A 27,045-nucleotide genomic window follows, 5' to 3' on the forward strand; every position below is an offset into this window, starting at 1 on the left:
GTGTCTACCTTGACAACCACCCTAGGGACCTATTTTTCTCTTCTTCCCTGTCTGAGAGACCAGACTTGGAGAGCAGGCTTCAAGGTGGACAGATAGTATAAAGCCCCAGCTATGCACCCCACATGTACGCATACACACCTTGCAAGACTCATGTGCACGGCACATATACATTCAAACATCCCCAACCCCTTGAGACTTGCAAGCTGCCATGTGAACCACATGCATAGTGCTATTACAGCATCTTTTGTGCTCAGCTGCCTGGGATGCTGGTCTCGTCTATCATCCTTCTTTCTTCCAGCTACCTCTGATTCCAGCCCAGGTTGATTTGCATGGTGTGCCCTGCTCTCCACTGAACCTGGGCTTCCAGGCCTCCCCCACCCCTCAGCTCCCTGTAAGTAAGTGCCTGTGCTCACTTGCTGTGGGCGTGGAGCTCTGCTCACCGTTCTCATCTGGCAGCCCTGGTTATGGCTCCCAGACTGGGGGAGAACTTCCCTTTGCAAAGTTAGATAACAGGCCGGGTTCTCTGTCAGAGGATTGGCGCTGTGGCTCCACGTGCTGCAGCTGGCACAAGGCCAGGTCCGCCCTGCCAAGCAGCTAGAAGGGAAGGCCTGGCTGCTGCCATAGCTGGCAGGTGGCCGAGCTGGGGGTGGACAGGCGGGCTGGGGCTGGGGCTGCCCATTGGCTGCCTCAGGCTCACACCCCGCCTGCCTCCCTAGCCTGTGGCTCCCCAGCAGCCCCTGCCTCTCCAGCTGCTTCTAAACTCCGGAGCAAGCACCTCCTGCTGGGCCATGTCAAGCTGCAACCAGATTGGAGTGGCCCCTGCCATGGACATGCCTGAGGTCCTCAAGTCCCTGCTGGAGCATTCTTTGCCTTGGTCAGAGAAGAAGGCAGGTAGGAACACAAGTGGTCTATATTGGCAAGGTGCCTAAGTGCTTAAGGGGTGGAAGCAGGCACAGGGACAGTAGCAAGATGGGTAGGAAAGGCTGCAATGCAGAGAAGGACCCCAGGATGTATGTGGATGCCACACCAACTCTGGGGCTGCCCCTGTGCCTGCTGGCTTTGGGTGCCATGGCCAGTGTGCAGCTACTGACAGGTGCTGTGCTCACGTGGGGCAAGGATGGACTACAGTGCCTGGAGGAGTCCAACTGGAAGCTGATTGCTTCTTAAGCTCCCTCCCTCTGCACGTTGGGGGTGAGCAGAGGAGTGGCAGAGCCGGTAGATTTGGGCAGCAGCTGCGGCTGGAGAAAAGGCTCTCTGCTCACCACTTGCTCGCTGCTGGAGGGCTGAACTCATGGATGGGATAGAAGCTGATTATGTAACAGGACCACAAGCCCCACGTTCCTAGGATACCACAGGCAACCCCGGGGCTAGGGACAAGCAGAACAGAGTGAGTGGCAGCGGGTGTGGAGGGGGGGGTGGCTTGGGCAGCTAGTACCAGGTACCTTACAAGTCTTTCCTGGAAAAGTTAAGTGCTTTGGGGAGTTGGGGAACTAATTTAGGGTACTCTCTCCTGACATTTATGTCGCCAAATCTCCCAGGCTCAACCAGTTCTTACTACCTTTATCAAAAATGTTCTTGCTGTACTGGGGATCAACCCCAGGCCTTCTGAACGCTAAACACAAGCTTTGCTATAGTGCTGTGCCACCAGTCCTGCCATTGCTTTTAGAGGAGACCGCCTGTCTATGCTGCCAGGGGTGACAGGAAGGTGACAGGAGGTCAGGGTGTTCTTTTGGGGCCTTTTTTCAGGCATCTGCCTCATTCTATGCTGCCATCTGATATATCTCATTACCATAGATAGTGTTCCCCTGCACCCCCCCACAACTGGACTTCTTCCTGCAGGGCTCTCCAAACTTAAGAGCCAAAAGGACAGTCCCTGCATTCCTTTCACCCTCTGGAGCCAGGAATGGGCTTAATTTTGTTAGCTCTGGGAAGGCAGAGCTTTGATCCTGGGAAATGTCTGAGGTAGTGGGTTTCCCCAAAGCTCATGACAGGGACCTCCAAGGCCTTTTGTGGATCTTTGGACCCAATCCCTTTAGACCACAGCCTGGGGCATCTAATACTGAGGCATTTACATGCCCTCCTGGTGTTCCTGTGTCTAATTGCACAAAGGAAGTCAGCTGCTCAGTGGGAGAAGCCCCTGTCTACATCCCTGGGAAAGACCTCTGACAGTTAGATGAGCCTCAGCTAGGCTGCTGCATACCCACAAACAGGCCACAGAGAGCCTTCTGGCATCTCTGGGTGGAAGAGACTTCAAATGTAGAGTAGATCCCTTCCAGTCCTGCAGGTACTAGGGAGATGATGCAGCAGCCTCATGACCCCACCCAGCTGTCCCAAGATGCCTACTGCTCCGCAGACAAGGTCAGCTCCAGATGACAAAGGAGGCAAAGGAGATTGACTCAGAGCACTGCTCTTTGCATGAGACTAACAATGCTTTGAAATGTGGTCGAAACTGTTCATTACTGGCTCCTAGATGGTATGCAGACCCTGTGAAAGCTAAAATTCCCCATGCCTCATATGAGGGCAGCCAGGGTCCAGCACTTAGGGGACTTGCCCAAGGTTTCAGGCAGAGCTTTGCCAATATTTGGTAATCCTCTGCCTGAGGACTAGTTAGCCCAGTATAGCTGGGTCTTAGGCCTGAGTCTTGGACAACCTGTTACTCCATGTGGCACTTCATTGAAAATCAGAACAAGCCATCCCACAGGACTGACAGCAGCTGTGGCTAACTTGGAAAAAAATCGAGGGGAAAGTGGTGGAGGAGCCAACTATGTCACAAAGCCTCAACTCATATTACTACTCCCTACCTACAGTCACTACTCCCCAAAGCTCCCAGACCTTCCAAAGCACTTAAATGTCTGCCTGAGCGAGTGCACGTCCACCACACTGAGCCAGAAGACTCAGCATTCCTCTGTAAGGACTTTACAAGTTTCCATTGGATTTTTCCCTACCCATTTCCCACCACTCTGCCTTTCATCTCCATGCAAGAAGTGGGTTTCTCCTGGAAGACTCTGCAGAATCCTTCCTTTGCCTTTTCTTCCCCTAGCCCAGATACTCTGCAGCACAGCCAAGTCACATGCAGGGTGTAGCTAAGTTCCAGCGGGAAAGAATTTCAGAAGTGAGTGATGCAGAGTGTGAGAAATTCCAGGTGTGCCCTCAAGAATGCTCTCCCACCGCTGTGTGCTCTGTTTTCTAGTTCAAAGACACTTCCCATGATCTACATGGAGCTCCTCAGGCAGCTCCAGGGCCTGCTGCAGCCTGTGTAAACTTCTGCCTCTCTCTGGTCCCCAAGTAGGTAGATTCCTGGTCAGTACTGACCAGACTGGAGACTCCCTTGGTTTCCTCGTGGCCCTTACTCTGAACCAGAATTCAACCAGCTTCCCTACACCATTTGGCAACCTCTGACTCAGTTTCTCACCTCCGTCTGTGAGCCTATAAAACTCATGCTTCCCGTCTCTGCCCTTGTACTTTTCCCAAGGATTCGCTTTCAGTGTTCACCCTATCTCCTGCTTTGTTCTTCTTCAGCTTCTTGAAAGATCCTGACTTCTACTTCCCTCATCCACAGGGGCTTGACTGTGCAGTGGCACCCCATCTACCTTTCTATCTTCTCCATTTATCCAGGCCTCTACTTACAGAAGCCTGACATGCTTTAAAGTCAGACTTGGCAAAAAGGGGCACTTCTGGACAAGGCCATAAGAAGCAAAGCCTTCAAATCAGGGTCAGGATGTGACCTCTGGTTCTAATGCCCAGAGGTTTCCGCTCTTTCTACCTATAATCTGACCCTTGTTTCCTTCCTGCTTACATTGGCAACTTGACCCTCATTTCCTTATGTTCAGCTCCCTTTAAAGAACTGGATGTTATGAGATTGTGCACACACAGGGCTGTTTCCTTGGAAGTGCATAGTGAGATTCCTGGGGCATGATTCCATCAACCACACACCAAACCAAACAACTCTGCTATAGTACAAGAGGCAGAGTCTTGTGGTTATTTGCTGGGCTACAACAAAAGGGGAAAGGGGAAGGGGCTCACTCCAGTCCCCTTGGTGAACTGAAGTAAACAGGCAGAGGATGGACTCCATGAAGCCTGAGCTGACCCAAACTTGGTCTTATGAGACCAGTATAAGGACTCACACAGCCTGGGAAATGAGAGAAAGCATGGCGCTTGCTCAGGAGGGAGGAAATGACACAGGGCCTTCTACAAGCTGGATATATTGCATAATTTACTCCTCATTTCAGACTGCTAAGTAGTGCATCTTCCCCATTCTTTTAGTGAAAAATGAACTCAGAGCCTGGCTACCTCAGGGTAAATAGGTGGAATAGCCCTTTTCCTTTTCTTCTGCCTTAGGCCAGGACCTTGTCCTCTGTCACACCCTACCCACATTAGAAACATGAAAAATTCATCTTCATCAAATGCTAGACACTGATGGCAGTGTCAAGAGGCACCGTTCCAGGTGGCTTTGTATCTGGCCAAACCCCAAGTAAGGCTCCTAAAGGAATGACCTGAGTCTCTCAGCCATACTCAGGAACATGTACCAACCATTCCTCCATCACTGTGTGCAGCACCATTGCAAGGGAGTCTGGGTGTCCATTCTCTAGTGAGAACACTGATGATCTAGAATGGGAGGGCCACATACTTTTCAATGAGGTCACCCAGCTCCTGCTTCCAGGCTCATGTCTATCCATGGAATTCCCTGGTCTCTGAAACCATGTGGTATTTCTTGGTCATCTAGTTATTCATTATAGCTTAGTGAGCATTTTCTATGCTTATGGCTCAGGTGTGGATGATAAAACATTGTCCTTGCTTAACTAGAACTGGGAACCCAATGAGGAAAGATAGCAATTATGGGTCCAACTGGCCTTTCCAAGGGGAGACACTTAAGCTAAAACTAGAAAATGAGGCAGAGCTAACTACATGAAGAACTTTCAGGGTGTAGGGAAAGTACCTCAAAGGCCACTGTCTGCAGAACAAAAGGCCATTGGCGCTACAGAAAGTGATGCTTGGGGAAGAGTGTGCATGTAGTATGGTTGGAAAGATCCCAGGGCTAAGACCTCAGTAGTTTGGCCCTATAGCCTGCACCTATTTCTGTATCACCAACAGAACTTCAGCTAGGGAAACCAAGCTGTCAGGTGGTGTCACACACTGCCCAGGCTGGTTGGGTGGGGGAAGGTTGTTCTCCATAGTCATGGTACTGTTGGGGCAGACTCTTAAGAATACTGAAGGGAGAGGCAAGAATTTTAAAAAAGGCCCCACCCACCACTTCTACCCTAGAACACATTCAGACCAAAGTACAAAGCACAGAGCCACAGTTTCTCAGCCACAGGTATGTGGGCTACAAAAGAGAGTTGCTGGCAAGGCTGGTGCTGGGGACTTGCCAAAGAATGCCTAGTGCTTGTTCTTCCAGATTCCACCGTAAATCAAACACGTAACTGCTAGTTCATATTAATAACACTCTAAATGTATAAGACTTGGCTCTGAAAAGTTTTAACCTTCTTACCAACACCAAACAGAGAAAGCAAGCCAACAAGTATTTATTGCTACCCTGAACAAAGCATTGTACTTGCCAACCTTTAGTATTGGGACACCAAGTGTTGTCTTTCTAGAACTCAATAGAAGCCTTAACAGAGGCCTGCTTTTGCACATCCCAGGTTACTGTACCATTTGTCAGTCCTTCTAGGTGCTAAGTGGTCAAGTTCACTGTACGGTCAATGCTAATGAAAATCATTTGCTCAGCATATACTTTATTCATGGACTTTCTAACTTGGGTTGTTCAGCAGGTTTCTGGCTGAAAAGAACAGAACCTAAAACTCTTCCTGTTCTGGTAAATAACATTTCTCACCTCATTCTGGCTCTGGTTTAACCTCTATAGCCTATCCATATCATCACACACAAAACAACTCCTCAACCAACCCATCCTGAATGGAAGGAAGAGGCTGGGTGAGTGCCTACCCATCCATCTCACATATTACGTAGGTAGGTACCTGCCAGTGCTTATCACAGATAATCTCCACAGCCCCCTCTCTACTCAGGAGGATTCTCCATCTGCTTCCCAGAGGAAAATGGCTGAGGCTTAGAAGCCATTTGCACAGTGCTATAAGCAGGTCATTGGCTCAGAGGAAGGTCTCCTCAGGTCTGCTCTCAAGGCCAGAGTCACAGCTGCTCCAGACATCCTGAGGCAGGCATTGTACTGAAAAACTATTATTGGCCTGGCACAGCAATTCTTTTAATCCTGGCACTTGAGAGGCAGAGGTAGATGGATCTTTGTGAGTCTGAGGATAGTCTAGTCTACAAATAGTGAATCCCAGGCCAGTGCAGAGCTACACAATGAGATCCTGTCTCAAACCCACCCTCACTAAAAACCAAAAAAACTCACTATAATTGACCAGCAAGATGGCTCACTAGGACAAAGCACTTACCACTAACCTTGACAATCTAAGTTTAATTCCTTGGAACCATGGTGAAAGGAGATCCGACTTCCAAAAGTTACCCTCTAGCCTTCAAATGTTTACTATGACCTGTGTGTGCGGGCACATATGCATGCACTAAATAAGTGATTAATTAAGAACTATTATTAGAGGCCGGGCGGTGGTGGTGGTGCACGCCTTTAATCCCAGCACTTGGGAGGCAGAGGCAGGTGGATTTCTGAGTTCGAGGCCAGCCTGGTCTACAGAGTGAGTTCCAGGGCAGCCAGGGCTATACAGAGAAACCCTGTCTCGAAAAACCAAAAAAAAAAAAAAGAGAGAGAGAGAGAGAGAGAACTATTATTAGAGACTAGTGATACACCTCAGTTAGTAGAGTACTTGCCTAGCATGCAGAGAGTTTGGGCTTGAACTCCATAAATTGGTGCTGGGGGTGCATGGCTATGATCCTAGCACACAGGAAATGGTGGCAGAAGGACATAAATTCAAAGCCATCCGCATCTACATATCAAGTCTGAAGGCAACCTGGGATCCAGGACACCCCGTCTCAAACAAACAAAAACTCAAAAAATGTATTGATACAGAATAATATGCTGCCACATCATACTTTTCTTTCTTTAAAGATAGGGTCTCACTATGTAGCCCTGGCTGTCCTGGAACTCACTCTGTAGGCCAGGCTGGCCTGGAACTCACAGAGATCTGCCTGCCTCTGCCTCCCAAGTGTTGGGATTAAAAGTGTGCACTACCACACCCAGCTGCCACATACTTTTAAAGTTTAACCAGGTACTAACATGTTCCTATGAGGGAGTCTATTTCTCTATAGGGCTTTCACAGTATGGCAATTAGCAAATTCCTTCTCATAACACTTCCTCCTCTACCCTGAGAAGAGGCAAGGTCACAGCTATCACCATGGCAATGACAGGAGACAACAGCAGAAAAGGCAGCTGGGGTTCTTGAGATCAGCTGGAGAAAGAAGAGAAAGAAATGTCCCTGTCTTCAGGATGGTGTTGACTGTGGCAATCCCCCACAGCTTCAAAGAAGCACTAGAGGGAACAAGCCTGGAGTGTTGTTTCTTCAGGACTTGTAATGTCCACCTTTTGATTATCCAGGGGGAACTCTGAAGTGTTGTTAGAGAAGAGACTCAAAGCTAGATCAATTTTTAAAGTGTGGGCCTGTTACCTTCCTGCATCCTAGTTCCTTGCTTAGGTGACGCACTCCAGGTTGGTGATCCATCATCCATTTGTGGGTAGCTACAGCTCAGTAGAAAGGGAGGGTAAGGGAAAAGAGGGTGAAGGGGAGGGAGAGAGGATGAGAGCAGGAGTGGGAATCTTCACTTCTCCTCACGTGTCACCTTCATTATAGACAGGTAAGATGCCACCCTTCCTTTATCAATCCTGCTCTGCCACACTAGGAACTGTTCCCCTTCTCAACAGTGTAAGAGTTAGCCATGAAAATGTACACTTCATGGCCGGGCGGTGGTGGCACACGCCTTTAATTCCAGCACTTGGGAGGCAGAGGCAGGCAGATTTCCGAGTTCGAGGCCAGCCTGGTCTACAGAGTGAGTTCCAGGACAGCCAGGACTACATAGAGAAACCCTGTCTCAAAAAATACCAAAAAAAAAAAAAAAAAGAAAAGAAAATGTACACTTCAGTCTAGTCTAGCCAGTTCCTCTAGAAGCAAACCACTTGGAGATTTCTACTTCTTTTAAAAAATATTATGTTACATTTGTGTGTGTGTGTGTGTGTGTGTGTGTGTGTGTATACAGGAATTATTGTGCTCATGGAGGTCTGTAGACAATTTTTTATTTAGTCCCCCCTGCCATCATATGGTACCCAGCAATTAAACTCTAGTTGTCAGACTTGGCAGCAGTCACCTTTACCGCATAAGCCATCTTGTTCACCCAGCTTTCCTTTTCTAGAGTTTCATATGTTGCTTCATTTCCTTGGTGTTGCTCTTTTAAATTTATTTCTAAAAACCTCTAGGTCAGTTTCTCCTAAAGATATCCTAGAGACACACAAAATTCCTCCTAATAGTTCTGAAACGCCTGTGTTTTCTGTGCAGTTTCGTTCTTCCACACTGGATTTATATCCATCAATTTTGATTAAAATAGGAAACATAGTTGCATGGGAACACCATAGGCTAAATCCTGCTTTCTCCTCGAAGACCATCAACATGACAAAAACTTGTATTTTGGATTCAGAGTCCATCATCCTATTCCGATGGCTAACTCAATGTCCTTTAATCTCTTCCTTTGGGCCTACTAAGCTAAATTTCTTTTTCCTCAGGCCCTAACACAATTCTCATTCCATGCACTTCTAGCTGTCTATTGCGGTGTTCTGTACCTACCGCATGAACCACAGACTGCCTTTCAGTCAGACTCAGCTCCTCCTTCGAAGGCAGGGAGCCATGGGAGGGACAGAGGATAAACAAGCCAAGTCCCTGCCCCTCTGGGAGCTTAATCCCAGAGCGTCTAGTATTGTCTGGGCTTGAAGCCGAGTATGACTTGTACTGCAAAGAGGTACAAAGTTCTGCGAGCCATCTTGATGGTTTGTACACCCCTTCACAGCTCACAGGTTTCCTAAGGAACCCAGGAAGTATGTTTTGTTTTGCTTTTTAATTTTAAGAGAGGGAAATTCGGAGGCGCCCCGAATTGTGAAGACTCTAGTTCAATGTTGAATTTTAAGACTGAGGAAATGGGCTCCAGTGGAGGAACTGGATATTCCCAAGGTCACAAGCCAGCAGCTAGTAGTAAGGAAGTCTGTCCCGACCCTGATTCGTGGATAGGTCCCAAGAATGCGCTCTCCGTACTAGTGTTTATTCTGCAACCACGCCTGCTCCAAATCTCTAAATCAGTGGGCAACCTGACACCCGCTAGAGCGGCGGAGCTTGGAACCCGCCTGCCCTCTGCTAACCTCGAGGGGAGCGTGGGAGGAGCGCTGGCTGGGCACCCACGTCCCAGTCCCCTTACCCCGGGCAGAGTCCGCCAAACAACGGAACAGACCAGCCCCGGCCAGGCCCAGGCCAGAGCCAGCCCCGCCCCTCTCCGCCCCGCCCCGCCCCTCCGCGCCGCAGCCGCACGTGCAGAGCCTCGTGCAATCGCGCCGGCCCCGCCCCTTTGTCCCATTGGCTGCAGTGCGCCTTTCTCTCACTGCCCCGCCCCGCAAGGCTCAACTCTGCTGCCGCTCCACGTGACCCCCGGGACTGGCCCGTCGGGCCCAGCTCCGCCTTCCTCTGAGGTGGCTTCTCTGAGGGAAGGATGAAAAGGAGGCTGAGATGGACTGGGAGGAAACATGTAGTACGAAAGTGGTGGCGAAGGGGACGCGACTGACCAAAAAGGAAAAAAAAAAAAAACCCGGGGTGCTCCACAGAAGGCCCCGATGCTCCCTGGAGGGCGGAGCGATACTCCTCACCTGGTCCAGCACGTGTCTACATCGTTTGGTTCCCACAGCCAATCCCAGTTTGAAGAGCTGTGCCCGCCCTCACGTCGAGCACACCAATCGGAAGCCACGCTCCGGGACCGCTGGCCTGGCCTTATGAATAATGAATGAGACGGAACCAGTCCGCGGGAGGGGTGCGGATGGAGAGAGGCGGGGGTGCGGTAGCGCGTCTGCGCAGTGCTGCCCCTGTCAGCAGCTGCGGCGGGTCGAGCCGCTCCGGCCCATCTCGGGGTGCGGGCGGGGGAGGCGAGGCGCACGAGTGGGGCGCAGGGCACGATGTCCGACGCGGGCGGCGGGAAGAAGCCGCCTGTGGAGCCTCAGGCGGGGCCGGGCCCGGGGCGTGCAGCTGGAGAACGGGGCCTGTCGGGCTCCTTCCCTCTGGTCCTGAAGAAGCTGATGGAGAACCCCCCGCGCGAGACGCGCCTCGGTGAGGGGGGGCGGCTCGCGCGTGTCTGGGGGCGGGGTTTCTGTAAGGGCGGGGCCTTGTGGGGGCGGGGCGGGCCCGGTCAGAGGTCAGGGTGAAGCGGTCCAGTGGAGTGGGGTTATGCGGGCCCCAAGATGACTGGGTGGGGGGTCCCTGCTGGACTAGGCCTCTAGCCCAGAGAAAAAGTCAGGGAATGATCTGGAAAGGACGGGTCAACAGAACTTTGCAACGAAACAGCCGCTTAGATGGGGCTCCAGCGGGGCTGCCTGCATCCCTAGGATGCTGCTTGCCTTAAAATGCGGGTTTCTGGGCCTCACATAGTCTGCGGATCCTGAGACAGAACCTGTATTTTAAGAAGCACTTCACTGCACCCTCATGGGTGCAGAGTTCACCACCAAAGTTTGAGAGGCCCTGATCAGTGTAGCAGATGGCCTTTGTATGTCTTTGGCCCGTCCTGGAGGAGGACGATTCTTCCTGTCTACTAGTGGACACTGAGCAGGTCCACTGTGATGCTTTACTGGAAATGCATCCCTGGGACGCTGCTGAGGTGCAGATGGAGGAGGCGGTTTGAAATCAGGGTCGGTAATGTCTCCCAGTTGGGTTTTTTTGTTTTTTGTTTTTTGTTTTTTTAATTCAGAGCCTGGTTTTATTAAAAAAAAAAAAATTAAGGGGCTGAAGGACGGGCAAAGGAGGGCTGTGATGAGGGATAGAATGTGACTACTGAGGTCCTCCTGGTTGATTGATGGGGATCACAAGAGCAGGACCAGGCTTCATCGAATTGCCTAGGCCACAAGGGTCCCTGGGGCCTTCTGTGGAAAACAGACTTGGCCTGAGTATTTGGCGTGGAAGAGCAGCAGGACTGCCACCTATTGTGGGGTTTTAGGTCCATGGAGGTGTGCTTTCAGTCTGGTCTTCAGATTTTCAAGAGCTCAGCTTAATTAGGGTATCCAGGAAGGAATTGGCTTTTTGTGGATTGCCTGAACTGGGGAACTCATTCTTCTTTCTAAAATGCCATTTTTCTTTTCTTGGGTGTGTTCCGGGGCTGCTGTGCTTATGGTTGTCACTGTTGCGTTATAAATAGCTTCTGTTCATCAGGTGAGGCTAGATTCTCTCCTCCTGTCTCAGGACCTCGTGTGCACAAACCCTTTTGTTTGTATGAAGGTGATGCTTTGCTCTAGATCTGAGTTAAGACAAACTGCAAGGGCTGATGTTCATAGCTGGCAGCTCTTGCTTAAGCTTACCAGAGAGTAGCCTTACATTTTCACATACTCACAGAGCATTTTGACATAGTCTTACCTTGTTTGTGTTATTGTCTCCACTTTGTAGGTGAGGAAAGTTGAGACTCTTGAGAGGCATAGATGTTTCTCAAGGTCACATGGGTGGGCCTGCTAGCTCTTGGATTGATGTTCTTTCTGTTGTATGAAAGTGACAACCAGCTGGGCAGTGGTGGCACATGCCTTTAATCCCAGCACTTGGGAGGCAGAGGCAGGTGGATTTCTGAGTTCAAGGCCAGCCTGGTCTACAGAGTGAGTTCCAGGACAGCCAGGGCTACACAGAGAAACCCTGTCTTGAAAAACCAGAAAAAAAAAGTGACAACCACTAGTGTCAGTCCCTGTGATTTAAGTCCTGGACTCCTCAGTCATTTATCTTTTGAAATTAATTTAAAACTTAACCTTACAAACACTGAACTAAAATAGCCTGACTGACTATAGTGGTGCTTGCTTGCAGTCCCAGTACTGGAGAGATAGAGGCAGGGGGATCACTAGTTCAAGATCATACTCTGATGCACATCAACTTTGAAGTCACTCTGGGTTTTATGATCCTATCTCAGAAAACAAGAAAATAAAAAAAATTGTTTTAATTGCTTTGGTCAGACAAAATGTGGACCTTCCTGTTGCTTGTCCTTCTGTAAAACTGTTTTTTATCTCCTCCCTTCTTTTACTTCTTTTGATCCCAAGTGACCCCACCCGACTGGTCCAGTTGTTTCTGAACAGAATGTGGACTCAGAGAGATGAGCACAGAGGCCATCTGGCCCACTCAGCCCACAGCCTGGGAGTTTTGTTGCCTCCCAGTTGTTTTTAAATCAAAGCCTGGCTTTAAAAAAATTAAATTAAAAAGGCTGTCATGAGAATTCATGTTAAATCATATTATAAGCTGCTTGTGAGAGCCTCCACCTCACAGGGTCTGGTCATTGTTCTTGGACTCATAGGCTGCCTTTTGGATGTCTGGTCTTGGGACCCAAGCATGACTGCTTTTTCTCCTACATAATAATATTTGATGTCTCTCTTTTTTTACTTCTGAATCCAGAGTTTAGAGTTGTCTCCTTCACTGGAAAGCCCATTGTGTGTCGCGATTTACCTCTCGCTTCTCTGCTGAGCCTCCTCCTCACTCTGACTTCCTTCTCTTCTCGTACAGTTCTCTATGGTTTTTCTCTTACTCGCCCTCCCTTGGCTATCCATGTGCATAACCTTTTGACTAAGACATGGGGGATTTGGTCTTCACTAATTGATTAGCTTTGCTTTGAATAGAAACAGTCTTTCTTCTTCAGCTCCTCCCTTCTCTATCCTCCCAGGAAACCTGCCTCCAGTCTTTTCTGCTTATTCAGGGATAAAGCCTTTTAAACTGGTCGCTCTGAAAAGAGCTCCAGAGCCTCTCATTGCAGTCACCTGAAGCCAATCTGTCTGAAAGTCCAACGTTCTCCAGGTATTACACAGGTTCCCATAGCCACTGCTTAGCCTCTTTGTTGACCTCTGAAAGCTGGAACTGAATCCAACACAGTCCCTGCCCTCGGTGAGCTCATAGCAATAAATAATGTGTACTGTGTACTGTGTACTCGGTAATAGTCACTTTCACGTGCTGTCTCTGCTCTTCACAAAATAGGTGACAGAGAACATACCAAGACTCAGGTTAAGTAACATGGATCTAGTCACATGTCCCACAACTAGTGAGTAGCAGCTCTGGGTTGCTGTGGAGAAACCTAACTGCAGGGAACAGGACAGGGGAACCTACAAGTTATTGGTTTGAGGATCTCAGCCCTTTCTACACTAAGATATCAATAAAGGTCAGAAGCACCACTGCCTTCCTCATAGTCTCTCCTATAGATGTCTGCCCACAGTCTGTTTTGTATTAACTCTGGGACCACCTCATGCCTCAGAGTATGCAGCTAGCATGTCACAAAGACCAGACACAGAAGAGAATGTAGTACCACTCCTTAAGGAGACCAGCCTGCCTGGTTCAAGCACCAGGGTACAATGAGAAGACAGGATGTGCTCTTGAAACGTATATAGGGTTTGGATGGAAACAGGCCTCTGAGAAAGATAGGTCTTCTCCAAGGCTCACTATCCTCATCATGGGATAAGTTACTATCTTGTATGGTGTCTCATCATAGATTTTGTTTGCAGATAAGGAAAAGGGGAAGGAAAAGCTGGAGGAAGACGAGTCAGCAGCAGCCAGTACCATGGCCGTCTCTGCCTCCCTCATGCCACCCATCTGGGACAAGACCATCCCCTACGATGGCGAGTCTTTCCACCTAGAGTACATGGACCTGGATGAGTTCCTGCTGGAGAATGGCATCCCTGCCAGCCCCACCCACCTGGCCCAGAACCTGCTGCTGCCTGTGGCAGAGCTTGAAGGGAAGGAGTCTGCCAGCTCTTCCACGGCATCTCCACCATCTTCCTCTACTGCCATCTTTCAGCCCTCGGAAACCGTGTCCAGCACAGGTTGGTGACAGGCTTTTGGGTAGGCCCACCTGTCTCATCTAAGGAGCCCACTTCCCACTGAGTTCTGCTGTCCACACTCCTGTGTGCCCCTTTTCTGAAGCAGGTCCTGGGGGGCTGCAGACTAGAAGAGCCCTCTGTTCCCCACTCTTGAGTATTGTCTATAAGACTGGGGCTAAAACAGTCACCCTGGCAGCAGTTGGTCTTCCTCTGTTGGGGCACTGTTCAGGATGCTGGAATGAGTTCCTAGGCTGCAGCTCTGCCAGAGAAATCCCACTATGCATTTGATGCTGTATTTTGGCCACAGATTCTTGGGAGGTTTAGGCAACACTTTTAAACAGCCCTGTTACTGTCATTCTGACTTAGGACTTATTCTATGCCTGGCTTAACAAAAAGTCATCAAAACAATCTTACAAGATTAGTTGTGCTGTTATCCCTGTTCTGTAGATGAGGAAACTGAGGCACAGAGAAGTAAGAAACTTGCCCAAGTCACCCAGCTGGAAGGAACTGAAGTAGCATTTGAATCCAAGATGCTCATCTGCATAGGCAGGTCCTGCTCAAACACTAACACAAATGATATTCCCACTGCTTTACAATAAAACAAAAACAACCCCACTGGGCAGTGGTGGCGCACACCTTTAATCTCAGCACTTGGGAGGCAGAGGCAGGCGGATTTCTGAGTTCGAGGCCAGCCTGGTCTACAGAGCCAAAGACTGTTTTGTCTTAGGGATTGTTTTTTGGTTTGGGGTTTTTTGGGGAGAGGGGGTTGTTTTTGTTGTTTTTGTTTTAGTTTATTTGCTTTCATATCTAAACATAAAAAACCACTGGGGAAGATTTGTCCCCCTGTTCAGAAGCCTTGCAATGTTTCTGTAGCCTTAAAGACATGATGGCAGGTATTTCCTGGGACCCACACTACAAAGCTCTCATGGTTGTTTCTGTTTAACTTTTTAAAAGGGAAATCTTTCAAATAAAATATAAAAAGTAAGAAGTTAGAGTGTATATCACTGGTAGAGCATTTTACTATGTATCTAAAACATCCTTTTAGATTTATTATTTTTAATTATGAGGGCTAACACGTGGATGCTGGGAACTGAACTCAGGTTAACTACAAAAGCAGCACATAGTTTTAGCCACTGTATCTCTGCAGCCCCTGTAATATACCTGTAATCCTTATTACACAGAAGACTGAGACAGGAGGATCACAAGTTTAAAGCTAGTCTAAATAACATAGTGAGACCTTATCTCAAAAAATTAAAAAGGGGCTGGAGATGTAATTCAGTGGCAGAGGCCTTGCTTAGCATGCATACAACCTTGGGTTCCAGACTGGATAGATGGCTCAGCACTTCAGAGTGTTGGTTGTCTTCCAGAGGACCCAGGTTTGGATTCCCAGCACATACATGGTGGCTTACAACTATATGCAGCTATCTAGTCCAGGGGATCTAACACCCACTTCTGGCCTCTTTGGGTAACAGGTATGCATGTGGTATACAGTCAAACATGCATAGACATAAAATAAATATTTTTTTTAAAAAACCTTGCTTGGGTTTCTTTCTCAGCACTACAAAAATAAATTTTAATTAGTTAAATAAAAATTAAAGACAAAGGAAATGGGTTGGAGAGATGGCTCAGCCATTAAGATTACTTAGTGTTTCTGCAGAGGATCTGAGTTTGGTTCCAACACCCATATCGTATCTCACAACCATTTATAACACCAGTTCCAAAGGATTCAACAGTCCTGCACGTGGTGTACACACATGCATGGAAGTAGAACATACACGTAAATAAACCTAAAAAAGGAAAAAAAAACAGAGAGATGGCTTAGTAGTAAGTCAGTAAATCATTCAAACAATTCAGAATCTTAGCACCATGTGGTCATGACACTGCTGGGGTGAGACACTGGCTGGCCAGCCAGTCTGCAGAGACAAGTCAGGTTCAGAGAGAGACCCTGTCTCAAAAAATATGGAAGAGTGGACTGGCAAGATGGCTCAGCAGAAAAAGGAATTTTCCATGAAGTCTAATGGGGCGGTGGGACTCAAACTTGGGTCCACTGTATGTATAATCAGGACAGCTCAGCCCAGGACCCACACAGTGGAAGAAGAGAAACAACTCTTGGAAGTTGTCCTCTGGCCTTCAAACATGCTGTATGATATGTGTGCAGATGCACATAGAAATAAAAGTGAGTAAACGGTTAAAAAAAGGTGGAGTGATTGAGAAAGACACCCAACATTAAACTCTGACCTTGACATATACATCCACTCATGTCTACACATTAAACAATATTTAAATGCTTTACGTGTGGAATTGACAGTAAATCACAGAGATCTGCCTGCCTCTGCCTCCTGAGAGCTGGTAATAAAGGCATGTGACACCATGCCCAGCCTAAGGAGATATTTTTAATGAAGTGTGTACAAGTGTACAGCTCGGTGGATCCTCACGGGGTGACCACCCAGGTCAGTGATGTCCAAATCAGGATACAGAACTGCTGGTATCCATGACTGCCCGTGATGCCGGGCAGTTGGCTTCTCAAAGGTAATCACTATTTTTATCACCAGAGATTACATTTGTTAATAGCTGAGCTTCTTATCAATAGAACTGTCCTCTGTTTTGTTTTTAAATCTTACAAGTGGGTTCCCAGGACTCAGGAAGCAGAGAGAGAAGAGTGTCACAACTTGAGGTCAGCCTTGTTTATAAAATGAGTTCTAGGCTAGCCTGAACTACATAGACTGAATTCTAGGACAGTCATCAGAGACCTAGTCAGCAAGGGTCAGGGTCACCAAGATCAGTAAGGATGCTTGCCATCAAGCCTGAAGACCTTGTAGGAGAGAACTGACTTCTCCAAATTGTCCTCAGACCTCCATAATTGTACAATGGTACATGTGCACACAGGCATGTGCATGCACCCGCTCACACACGTACACAAATAAATGTACAAAGTGTGAGCAGAGGATGCAATGCAATAGTCAAGTGTTTTCCTTGCGTTTGGGGGTCCCAGGTTTAATTGCCAGCACCATACATGCACATATAATAATATTGTAAATTCATTGCATCACTACCCTTACATTTATAACTTTATGTAGTTTTATAATATACATATAAATTATGTGGGCATTTTATTGTCTTAATGGTAACCTAACATGCTGGGCATGGTGGCACACACTTAATTCCAGCACTTGGGAGACAAAAGCAGGCAGGTCTCTGTGAGTTTGAGGCTATCCTGGTCTACAGAGTGAGTTCTAGAACATACAGAACTATACAATAGTGAGAACTTGTCAAAAGCTAAAATAGTTTCACAGAACATACTAGAAGCTGGGTATGTTTACTTATACCTGTGATCTCAGTACTCAAGAAACTAAGACAGGAGGATTGCCATAAAATCAGGCCAGCCTGAGCTACATAGGAAGGTAGATATGAAACTAAAAACCTTTATTTTTTCCACTTACTTTGTAGAAAAAGCATCAGTAGTATGTGTGTTTTGTGTCTGACCTCCTTTATACAGTGTTTTGTAAAGGTCGTCTTGTCACTGTAGGGGAGGTTTGCCAGTTCCCATTGGTGACTAATGCCATGTGAGCACACGGCTGTTGTCACATTCTGCCGTTGAAGGACCATGGAACTCACTGTGTATACCAGGCTGGCCTCAGACTCAGAGATCCACCTACCTCTGCCTCCTGAGTGCTGGGATTAAAGGTGTACTCCACCATGCCCAACATTATTTACTTTTTGTATGTATGTGTATGGTGTATAAAGTGCCCACAGAGGCCAGAAAAGTGTGTTTGATCCCCTGGAACTTGAGTTACAGGCAGCTGTGAGCTGCTATTCGGATGATAGAAACTCTAATCAGGTCCTGTGCAAGAGGAGTGAGTGTTCTTAACCACCGAGCTCCAGGACTCACAAACATGGATATCACATATGTGCACTTTTTTTGAGAGAGGTGAGGCAGAATCTTCTGTAGGGAGTGTGGTAGGAGACTCCTGATATAAGCTGTTGTCAGCCTCTCAGCCTGTGTTCTCACCCTGTTGTTCAACTTGAGACACAGGAGGTTAAAGGCTGTCATGATTCAGTGTTTTACTTCCCATTTCTTCAGGAAACAAAATACTTAGAAAATCCCTTCCATTTGGGGGACCTCTGTTTCATTTGGTGTGTTCTGTTCCTAAACAGAAGAGTTCATGGGTCAGTGGTTGATCACACCCAACCTGATCCAGGTGAAAACCTAAATTTGATCATGTCACAATTATGTCATGAACAGGGCAGATAATTTGGGGTGCCTGTGTGTGTGTGTGTGTGTGTGTGTGTGTGTGTGTGTGAAAGAGGGAGAGAGAGAGAGAGAGAGAGAGAGAGAGAGAGAGAGAGAGAGAGCGCGCAAGAGTGAGCACACACACGCTAGCTTTAATGCTTGGGCTTTAATTTTGGCCTCTTTTTTTGTTGCACTGTATGTAGTAACCTTTAGGCTTCTATACACATTGTGCCAGTTTCACCCTGGAGTCCTGATGTGGCCAGATATCTCCTACAGGGCAAAATTGCCTCCTGTTAAAAACCATGGCTTTCAGGCAGTGGTGGCACATGCCTTTAATCCCAGCACTTGGGAGGCAGAGGCAGGCAGATTTCTGAGTTTGAGGCCAGCCTGGTCTACAAAGTGAGTTCCAGGACAGCCAGGGCTACACAGAGAAACCCTGTCTCAAAAAAAGACCAAACAAACAAAACAAAACAAAACAAAAAAAAAAAACAAAACCATGGCTTTAACCTTTCTGTTATACTGCCAGGACAGTACCAGGGACGTAGTTTGTATTCAGTAACGATCTATTGGCTGAATATTTTTGTACTCACATTGGCAATATTGAACATGTAGGCCAGAGGTTCAGTTTTCTTTTAAAACAGCTCTTAACACACAACCTTTGAACTCTAAAGTTGACATTAACCCAATGTTTACCTTCAAAACAGCAGCCATATGGAACAGGAAGAACCAGAGTCAGCCAGGCCAAGATTTACATTTTAGTTTAGTTAATTACCTGTGGGATTCTGGAAAGCCAATTGCATTTCTCTGAACCTTGGTATCCTTTTCTGTAAAATCAGAGTTAACATTCATTTCCTTTCAGAGCTGTAACTGAACGAGCACAGTGACTGGTGTTGGGGGTGTGGTAGGAGACTCCTAATATAAGCTGTTGTCAGCCTCTCAGCCTGTGTTCTCACCCTGTTCAACTTGAGACACAGGAGGTTAAAGGCTGTCATGATTCAGTGTTTTACTTCCCATTTCTTCAGGAAACAAAATACTTAGAAAATCCCTTCCATTTGGGGGACCTCTGTTTCCTTTGGTGTGTTCTGTTCCTAAACAGAAGAGTTCATGGGTCAGTGGTTGAACACATGCTTAGCATGTATGAAGCCCTGGGTCTGATCCATAGCATACACAAAAAAGACAAAGTCATCTTAGGAATTGACCCACATGTATCTGTCTGTCTTTGAAGCTGGTGGTGTGGTTTTCTTCTAAGTGGCAGTGGTCTGTGCTGCCTCCAAGTTATATGGTGCAGTGATATGGTCCTTCTGTCCAGTGAGATGTTTCTAGATCGTCTGTCTGTCTTTCAGAATCGTCCTTGGAAAAAGAGAGGGAGACACCAAGTCCCATCGACCCCAACTGTGTGGAGGTTGATGTGAACTTCAATCCTGACCCTGCTGACCTGGTCCTCTCCAGTGTCCCAGGTGGGGAGCTTTTCAACCCTCGGAAGCACAAGTTTGCAGAGGAAGACCTGAAGCCCCAGCCCATGATCAAAAAAGCCAAGAAAGTCTTTGTCCCTGATGAGCAGAAGGTAACACCCAGTGTCCTTTATTAAAGGAACAACAGTGGTTCAAGAGTCAAGGGAAAGCTGTGGCATATCTCAGTAGTGCAGCTCACTGGCACACCTCAGTGGCATCGCTCAGTTGTGCCAGCTGTGCAGTGCTTGCCTGGGACACATGAGGTCCACAGCTCCATCTCTAGCACTTCAAAGAGAGAGAGAACCTGAGCATGGGGCACACAACTTTAACTCCAGCACTTGGGGGGCAGAGGCAGGCAGATCTCTGAATTCCAGGGCTACACAGAGACTCTTGTGAAAGCAAAAAGAGAGGGAGGGAAAGAAAACTGGAGTAGGCCTGTGCTTCCTCATATGTGATTTTATGTGGAGAACCCTTCCTACTGTGGACACCACTTAGACAGGAGTTGTCTGCTAGAAGCCACATCAGCAGTAATATGAAGGGAAAGAGTGCTCAGGTGTGGCTTGGGTCCTAATTACTCTGACACTTCCCTTCTTCCCAGGGCTACTGGATGTTTTAGTGTTCCACCTCCCTAGTATGAGAAGTTCCCAGGCCATAGAAAGTGAAATTGGACAGTTTTAAAGGACAAAAGACACCTTGTAGGGCTGAGGAGATGGCTTAGAGCAGTGGTTCTCTACCTTCCTAATGCTGTGGCCCTTTAATACAGCTCCTCATGTTGGTATTTTTGTTTTGGTTTTGGTTTGGTTTTTTTGAGACAAGGTTTCTCTGTGTAGCCCTGGCTGTCCTGGAACTCACTCTGTAGACCAGGCTGGCCTCGAACTCAGAAATCCGCCTGCCTCTGCCTCCCAAGTGCTGGGATTAAAGGCGTGCGCCACCACTGCCCGGCCTCATGTTGGTATTTTTGTTGCTACTTTACTACTGTAATTTTGCTACTGTTTTGAATTGTAATGTATCTCAGTGGTGGTGCTTCCCTTTAATCCTAGTAATTGGGAGGCAAAGGCAGGTGGCTGTCTGTGAATTTGAGGCCGGCCTGGTCTGCAGAGCTAGTTCTAGGACAGCAAGGGCTACACTAAGAAACCCTGCCTCAAAAAACAAAATAAATAAATTGTAATGCAGATATCTGGTTTTGGATGATCTAAATACGAGTTCTGTGAAAGGATTGTTTTGTTCCCAAAAGGGGTCATGATCCACAGGTTGAGAAATGCTGGCTTAGTGGTTAAAGCATTTGCCACAAAAACATGAGGACCTAAGTTCAAATCCTAAGAAGCCACTTCAAAGTTGTGACAGGCACTGTGCTGCTATCATTCAGTGTTCTTATCAGGAGATGAGAGGCAGGGGTAAGAAAATTGCTGGAAGCTCTGGGTTACCTATCCTGCCAAACACAGCACTGAACAACAAAGGGACTCTCTCTCACGTTAGATGGACAATGAGGACCAACACCCAAAGTTATCCACTAACGTCCACATAAGCACTGCAGGGCATGCGCCTACTCTCGCTTTGTTCCCCCTCTGTCTCTTGCATGGTCTTGTAAAGTCAGATTTGATCTCAGGGCACTAAACTGCACCTAAATTGTTGACTTTTAACCAGTACTAAGCGTGATGTGGTGGCACACAGTTTTAATCCCAGCATTTGGGTAGTAGAGGTAGATAGATTGCTGAGAGTTTAAGGCCAGCCTGGGCTACAGAGTGAGTTCCAGGATAGCCAGGGCTACACAGAAAAAATCTACCTCAAAGGAGGCGGGGAGGAGAGAGAGCGCTCGAGAACACCAACCTGACTGTCAAAAAAAAAAAGAAAAAGAAAAAGAAAGAAAGAAAAGAAAAGGAAAAGGAAAAGAGAGAGAGAGAGAGAGAGGGAGGAGAAAGAGATGTTAACCACCACCAGTATGCCTAAAGAAATCAAAGGCTGAGCACACAGCTGTACAATGCCTGTCAACGCAGAACTGGGCTTCGTGTGCAGCTGCCCCTTGAAGACAGGCAGTGTCCCACAGTATTCCTTCTCTAGGATCTTGAGTTATTTTTTTTTGGGGGGGGGGTTCAAGACAGGGTTTCTCTGTGTAGCCCTGGTTGTCCTGGAATTCACTCTGTAGACCAGGCTAGCCTCAAACTCTCGAACTCAGAAATCTGCCTGCCTCTGCCTCCCAAGTGCTGGGATTAAAGGCATGCGCCACCACTGCCCAGCTGGATCTTGAGTTCTTACCACAGCATTGAACTGTGTGTCGGGGAGGTGAAGATTTGGGGATGGGAAGGAAAGATTAAGTTCTCTTTGGGAGAATGCCAGACCCCCACAGAGGACACTTTCCCACAGGATGAAAAGTACTGGACAAGACGTAAGAAGAACAATGTGGCAGCTAAACGCTCCCGGGATGCCAGGCGCCTGAAGGAGAATCAGATCACCATCCGGGCAGCGTTCCTGGAGAAGGAGAACACAGCCCTGCGGACGGAGGTTGCTGAGCTTCGCAAGGAGGTGGGCAAGTGCAAGACCATCGTGTCCAAGTATGAGACCAAGTACGGGCCCTTGTAACCTGTGCCCTTGCCCCGCAGGGCACTGCCTGCACCTCAGACCTGCCTGGGCCTTCCTGGACCCCACTCACTCGTGTGGAGACTTAGGACTCTTCCTGGGCACATGGTGGCGTACCTGCTCTAGGAGCATTCACGTCTCAGCTTCATTATAACATGGCCAGCACAGGTGGTGACTTCCCCAGGGGACCAGGATCCTCTCTGATGGGGAACACGAGCTAATCTACGTAGACGGGGAAATGGCCCAAGTCTCTCTTGTTGGATGCTCCAGCTGAATCAGAAGGGGCCTTTTGGAGTCCAGGTTCTCCTGTACAGAGTGCTCAGGCTTTCCCAGCCTTCCCCTCAGTCTCCAGTCTGGACTGACAAGGGCTGTCTACAGAATGAGTCATGATTATTGTCACCCTAATGTTGTCTCAGGTAGCAGGTGCATTTCCACTTGGGGTGTGTCTGTCATGTACCTCACCCTCCCCAAAAAAAAATCTTTGAGAGAAACACTCATTCCCATCTGTCTCAGAGCCAGGACATGCTAATACTCTGTTAGTGTATACAGGGTGGTGGGCCACAGAAGTGGGGTCTGTGCATAGCCTGGAATTAGGGTGGGGTTGGAGAATTTCAGTAGAAATGCACCCAACCATTCTTAGCTCCAACTTTTATCTTGTGGCTCTCAGACCTGACAAAGCCCTGGAATCAGTTTCCTCTGCATCCCACTTGCTATGGAAGAGAAATTCCCAGGATGGCTGGTCTCTGGGTTCTAATTCCAGCACCTTTGTATCTCTGGGCCACTCTGGAGGCTCCTAACTTCCGCTAGCCTGATCTCTGATTATTTTCACCCAGTATCCCTTCTCAGATCTTAGGTTTAAAAAGAGAACCCATCACCTAGGAAGCTTGAGCTTCCTGGCCCCAGGGTACCACTTCTGCATGGTGTTTAGGAAACTGGCCTCCAGTCTCCTGTTGTGGGCACCAGACCGAGGGGAACCCTCGGAAGGGTTCCATGGAACCCTTGCTGTGGCTCACCAGTGTACCCAGGCTAGAATCCAGTCTCTCTGAAGGCAGAAGAGGGCCTATCACTTCATAGATTAGAATCCCTCTTCATGAGTATCAGCAGGCCACCTTCTGAGTTGTAATTGCTGAAATTACAGTACAGCTCTCATGGGACAGCAGGCTCTGAAGACATTGCCACTGGCCTGCAATCCCTCTGGAGTCAGAGGGTGCCCACACAGGTCTGACCATGGGGTAGAATGATTCTTGCAGCTTTGGCTCCCCCTGCCTCACAGCTGCATTTTTCTATTTGGCAGGATTGGAAATCATGGAACCCTCTGCTCATGTGGGTCAGTTAGGGCACTCTCCAGGAGGGTGTGTTTATTTGCTCAGGGCGGGCAGCCTGTGTGAAGGAGACAGAAGTGATGAGGGTGCTTTATTATACTTAACACTGGCTTTATTTTAAATGGTGGCTTAGTTTGGGGCCCCAATCTTTTAAGACTTTTCATAATGTTAAGAGCAGGGCAGACTGTCTACTGGCCATGGACTGCAGCCAGCCCTGCCCCTTCTGGGACCTGCACACCACCTCTCTGGGGAACTTGACAAAGGTCCCCAAGGCTAAAAGAGGTCTCCCTCCTACTAGGTCCCTGACTTTGACCCTGTGGTTCTCTAGGAACCGTGTGCACACTTGTCTCTGTTGTAACCACAAAGGGCAGTAGCACCCAGCATGTCAGTGTCCTGCCCGGGCTGCCTGCCTCCCACCCACCCAGCACTCTTCTCTGGGTTGGCTGTTCACCCAGAGGCAGTCCTCATTTTGTTACTGGTGGACAAGCCTTGAGCTGAAAACCTCTTTGTTTTCTTTGGTAGAAAATGTAAGGTTTGTGTTTTTTAAGTTTTAGTTTTAAGGAATGGATACTTATCTCTGGATGCCATCTGTCTTCTGACCCTAGTGGGTGGATGGGGCTTATTGTCTCCCCTTGGTCCCCCTTCTGCCTGTGGTGCCCTCCTTTCCTTCCAGAAGTAGGGAGGTGGTTCTGGCTCCTCCTAAAGTACTTACAGAAACCGTGTCTGCTTGCCTCTTGGAGAAGCCTTTTGAATGAAAAGCGACAGGGAAACAAACTGGAAGGGGCATGCCTGGAGGTTGACATCTCAGAAAAGAAGTGTTCACGTAAGCTCGGCTCTTCTGTTGGCCTTAGGATCCAAAGCCGCACACAAAGAGTTGATCTCTGCTGTTTGTCTTGCTGTGGAAGCCTCCTGACTCCCTCTAGGAGCTGACAACTGAAGCTTGAAGCTCTGGTGCTTGGATCTTTGAATTCTAAGGAATACCAGGTTCCAGAAGCCAACTTCTATTTGGCTTTCCATGGGTTTGTCTTATGATGAGAAGTGTTCTCACTTCCTAAACATCCTGTCCCAGCTATGGCAGCCTCAGAAGAGATACCGGAATGAGTTAGAACCCTGCAGGAATGTCCACTCTCGAGATGTCTAGATAAAGAACTACAAGCTTTCGGAAAGACCCGCCTGTGGAGGACCTGCCTCAGTCACCTTACCCTTGGGCCAAAGGCTAAGTCAAGAGGGTCTGACTTCTTTGGTTGGGGACAGCACTAGACAGTGACCCTAACCCTTGGTCCACACTCCCTGCTGAGCTGGTGCTGTGGTCTGCTTTCCACTAGGGCAGCTTCTACAGTCCTCCAGCCTGGGGGCAGATAGGAGGCTTTCCAGGGGCCCTGAAAGGTATGCTCCTTGTAAGAGGGGCCTGTAAGTGGAGCTCTTGGTTTCCAGGGCAAAGCCCCACCCACAGCTTCTTTAACATCTGTTAATTAAGTGCAATAAATTTTTCTAGAAAAAGGCAAAGATGATTTCCAGGTAGAGATTGCTGTCTTGGTGTTGGATGCCAGAGCACCACTTGGTTTTATTTTTCTAAGTGCATGTGATTGTGAGTGTGGGCTCTGCATCTTCCTGGGAGCCACATTCCAGCAACCCTTCTCCCTGCCTTTGCTGGGGGTAAGAGGCCAGGAGAAGACCCCTTTGTCCTCACTGCAGAGGTGGAAGCAGACAGCAGCCCATTGGCCTTACGTGTGTGTGTGCCTGTGCGAGTGTGTCACTGCTGGTGGGCCAGAGTGATGTGGTAGGGAGGGAAGTTGGGAATGTGTCCTTTTCAAACAAAATTAAATATTTTGAGACGAGAATTTGGCAGTGGTCTTTTCTGTTATTCCCTTTATTTCCTCTCTTCATATGTTGGCATGAGAACCAAGCCAGAAAACCTCATCTCTTTGGAATCCCAGGCAACACCTCTGTCCACACCATCAAGATACCTTGACCATGTCTCCTAACTCCTCTGTACCTCAGTTTCTTCACCTGTCAAATCAAAGTAATTCCTACCCTGTTGTTCTTGAGAAGGGAGGACACATATCAGAGCAAAGGTAGTTTGAGCAGACTGTGATACAACCAGGAAAAAGACCAGGGACGGAAACACTTGATGGCAACTATGGTTTAAAAAAAAAAAAAGGATGGATTAACAGCATAAATTTAAGCCAGGTAGGCAGTGGTGGAACATGCCATTAATCCCAGCACTGTGGAGGCTGACCTCTGAGTTCAAGATCTCGAGGCCAGCCTGGCCTACAGAGTGAGTTCTAGGACAGCCAAAAAAATCTGTCCCACCAGTTAAACACTAAGAAACTCACAATCCTGCCTCAGCCTTCCATGTAATAGGTGCTGCATTTTTAAATCAATATGTAACTTTTAATTATATATAGATGTCTGTATGTGGATATATGCATGAGTGAGGGGGCCCGTGGAGACCTCTAGAGGCAATGGATCCTTTGTAACTGCAGTTACAGGTGGTTGTGAGCTGCCTGAACTGGGTGCTGGGAACAGAGCTCAGGTCCTCTGCAAAAGCACTAAGAACTCTTTGTTTTTCAAGTCAGTGTTTCTTTGTGTAGCCCTGGCTGCCCTTGAACTTGCTTTGTAACCAAGATGATGGCGTCGAACTCAGACATCCATTTGCCTGCCAAGTGCTGGGACTAAAGGTATGCACCACCACTGCCCAGCTAAAGTATTAAGAGGCAACCGTGTGTTGTCTCTTTATACTTTATAGCTCAGACTCTTAACCACTGGGCCACCTCTTTGACCACATTCAGCCAAGAAGCCTTTCTTTAAAATGGTGATCCAGGCAGCAGCAGGCTCTGGGGCACCCTATAAGCCTCTGCTTGCCTTCCACCAGTGCTGTGTGCTCCAGGCTGACTTTCAGGAGACCTGGCTGGTGGGAGAAAAGGTCTTTAGGCTTTCGTCTGCTGCTTCCACCTTTGCTGCCTCTCAGCACCTGATGTACCTCACTGTTCTATTACACCCTCAAAACACTCTAGAACGGACATCCTTGTTTAAAGAGGAAGAAATACAAGCATTGCATGGTGATGCACACCTTTACTCTCAGTGTTTGGGAGGCAGAGACAGGGCAATCTCTTAAGTTTGAGGCCAGCCTGGTCTAGGTCTACAGGACAGCCAAGACTATGTAGAGACCCTGTGTCAAAAAAAAAAAAAAAGAAGAAGAAGAAAGGAGAAGACCCCACACCCCCATGCTGAAAGGAACATTACAGAAGAAAATTGAGGCTCAGAACTGCTTTCGGTATCACCCGTCTACTATCAGAGTAGAGATTCAAACTTGGAATGAACAACAGCTCAGGTCCTGTGGCTTCTGAGCCCTCATTGTTTTCGCCATTACCTCCTACCCAGGGTGCCAGTGTGCCTGTGCCGTGCTGACAGCAAACTCCACCCTCCAACTCCCTTTGGCTACCAGAAGTCAGTCAAAGTAGCCAAAACCAGATTCAG

General features: G+C 48.0%; 1 protein-coding gene across 2 annotated transcripts; it reads left to right on the forward strand.

The window, feature by feature from the left end:
* The first annotated feature begins 677 nt into the window (after positions 1–677).
* Positions 678–25,406, forward strand: Tef (TEF transcription factor, PAR bZIP family member). Of its 2 annotated transcripts, none has more exons than XM_028790002.1 (4): positions 678–891; positions 13,673–13,990; positions 19,562–19,782; positions 22,031–25,406. In XM_028790002.1, the coding sequence occupies exons 1-4, from the start codon at positions 789–791 to the stop codon at positions 22,244–22,246; spliced, it is 858 nt and encodes a 285-aa protein (XP_028645835.1). In that variant the 5' UTR covers positions 678–788; the 3' UTR covers positions 22,247–25,406. The 2 variants fall into 2 exon arrangements, with proteins under 2 accessions (XP_028645835.1, XP_028645834.1); XM_028790001.1 differs by lacking the exon at positions 678–891 and adding an exon at positions 9,968–10,274.
* Positions 25,407–27,045: the final 1,639 nt, after the last annotated feature.

The sequence above is a fragment of the Grammomys surdaster genome, unplaced genomic scaffold, assembly GCF_004785775.1.
Source record: "Grammomys surdaster isolate TR1022 unplaced genomic scaffold, NIH_TR_1.0 125852, whole genome shotgun sequence".
Lineage (NCBI taxonomy): Eukaryota > Metazoa > Chordata > Mammalia > Rodentia > Muridae > Grammomys > Grammomys surdaster.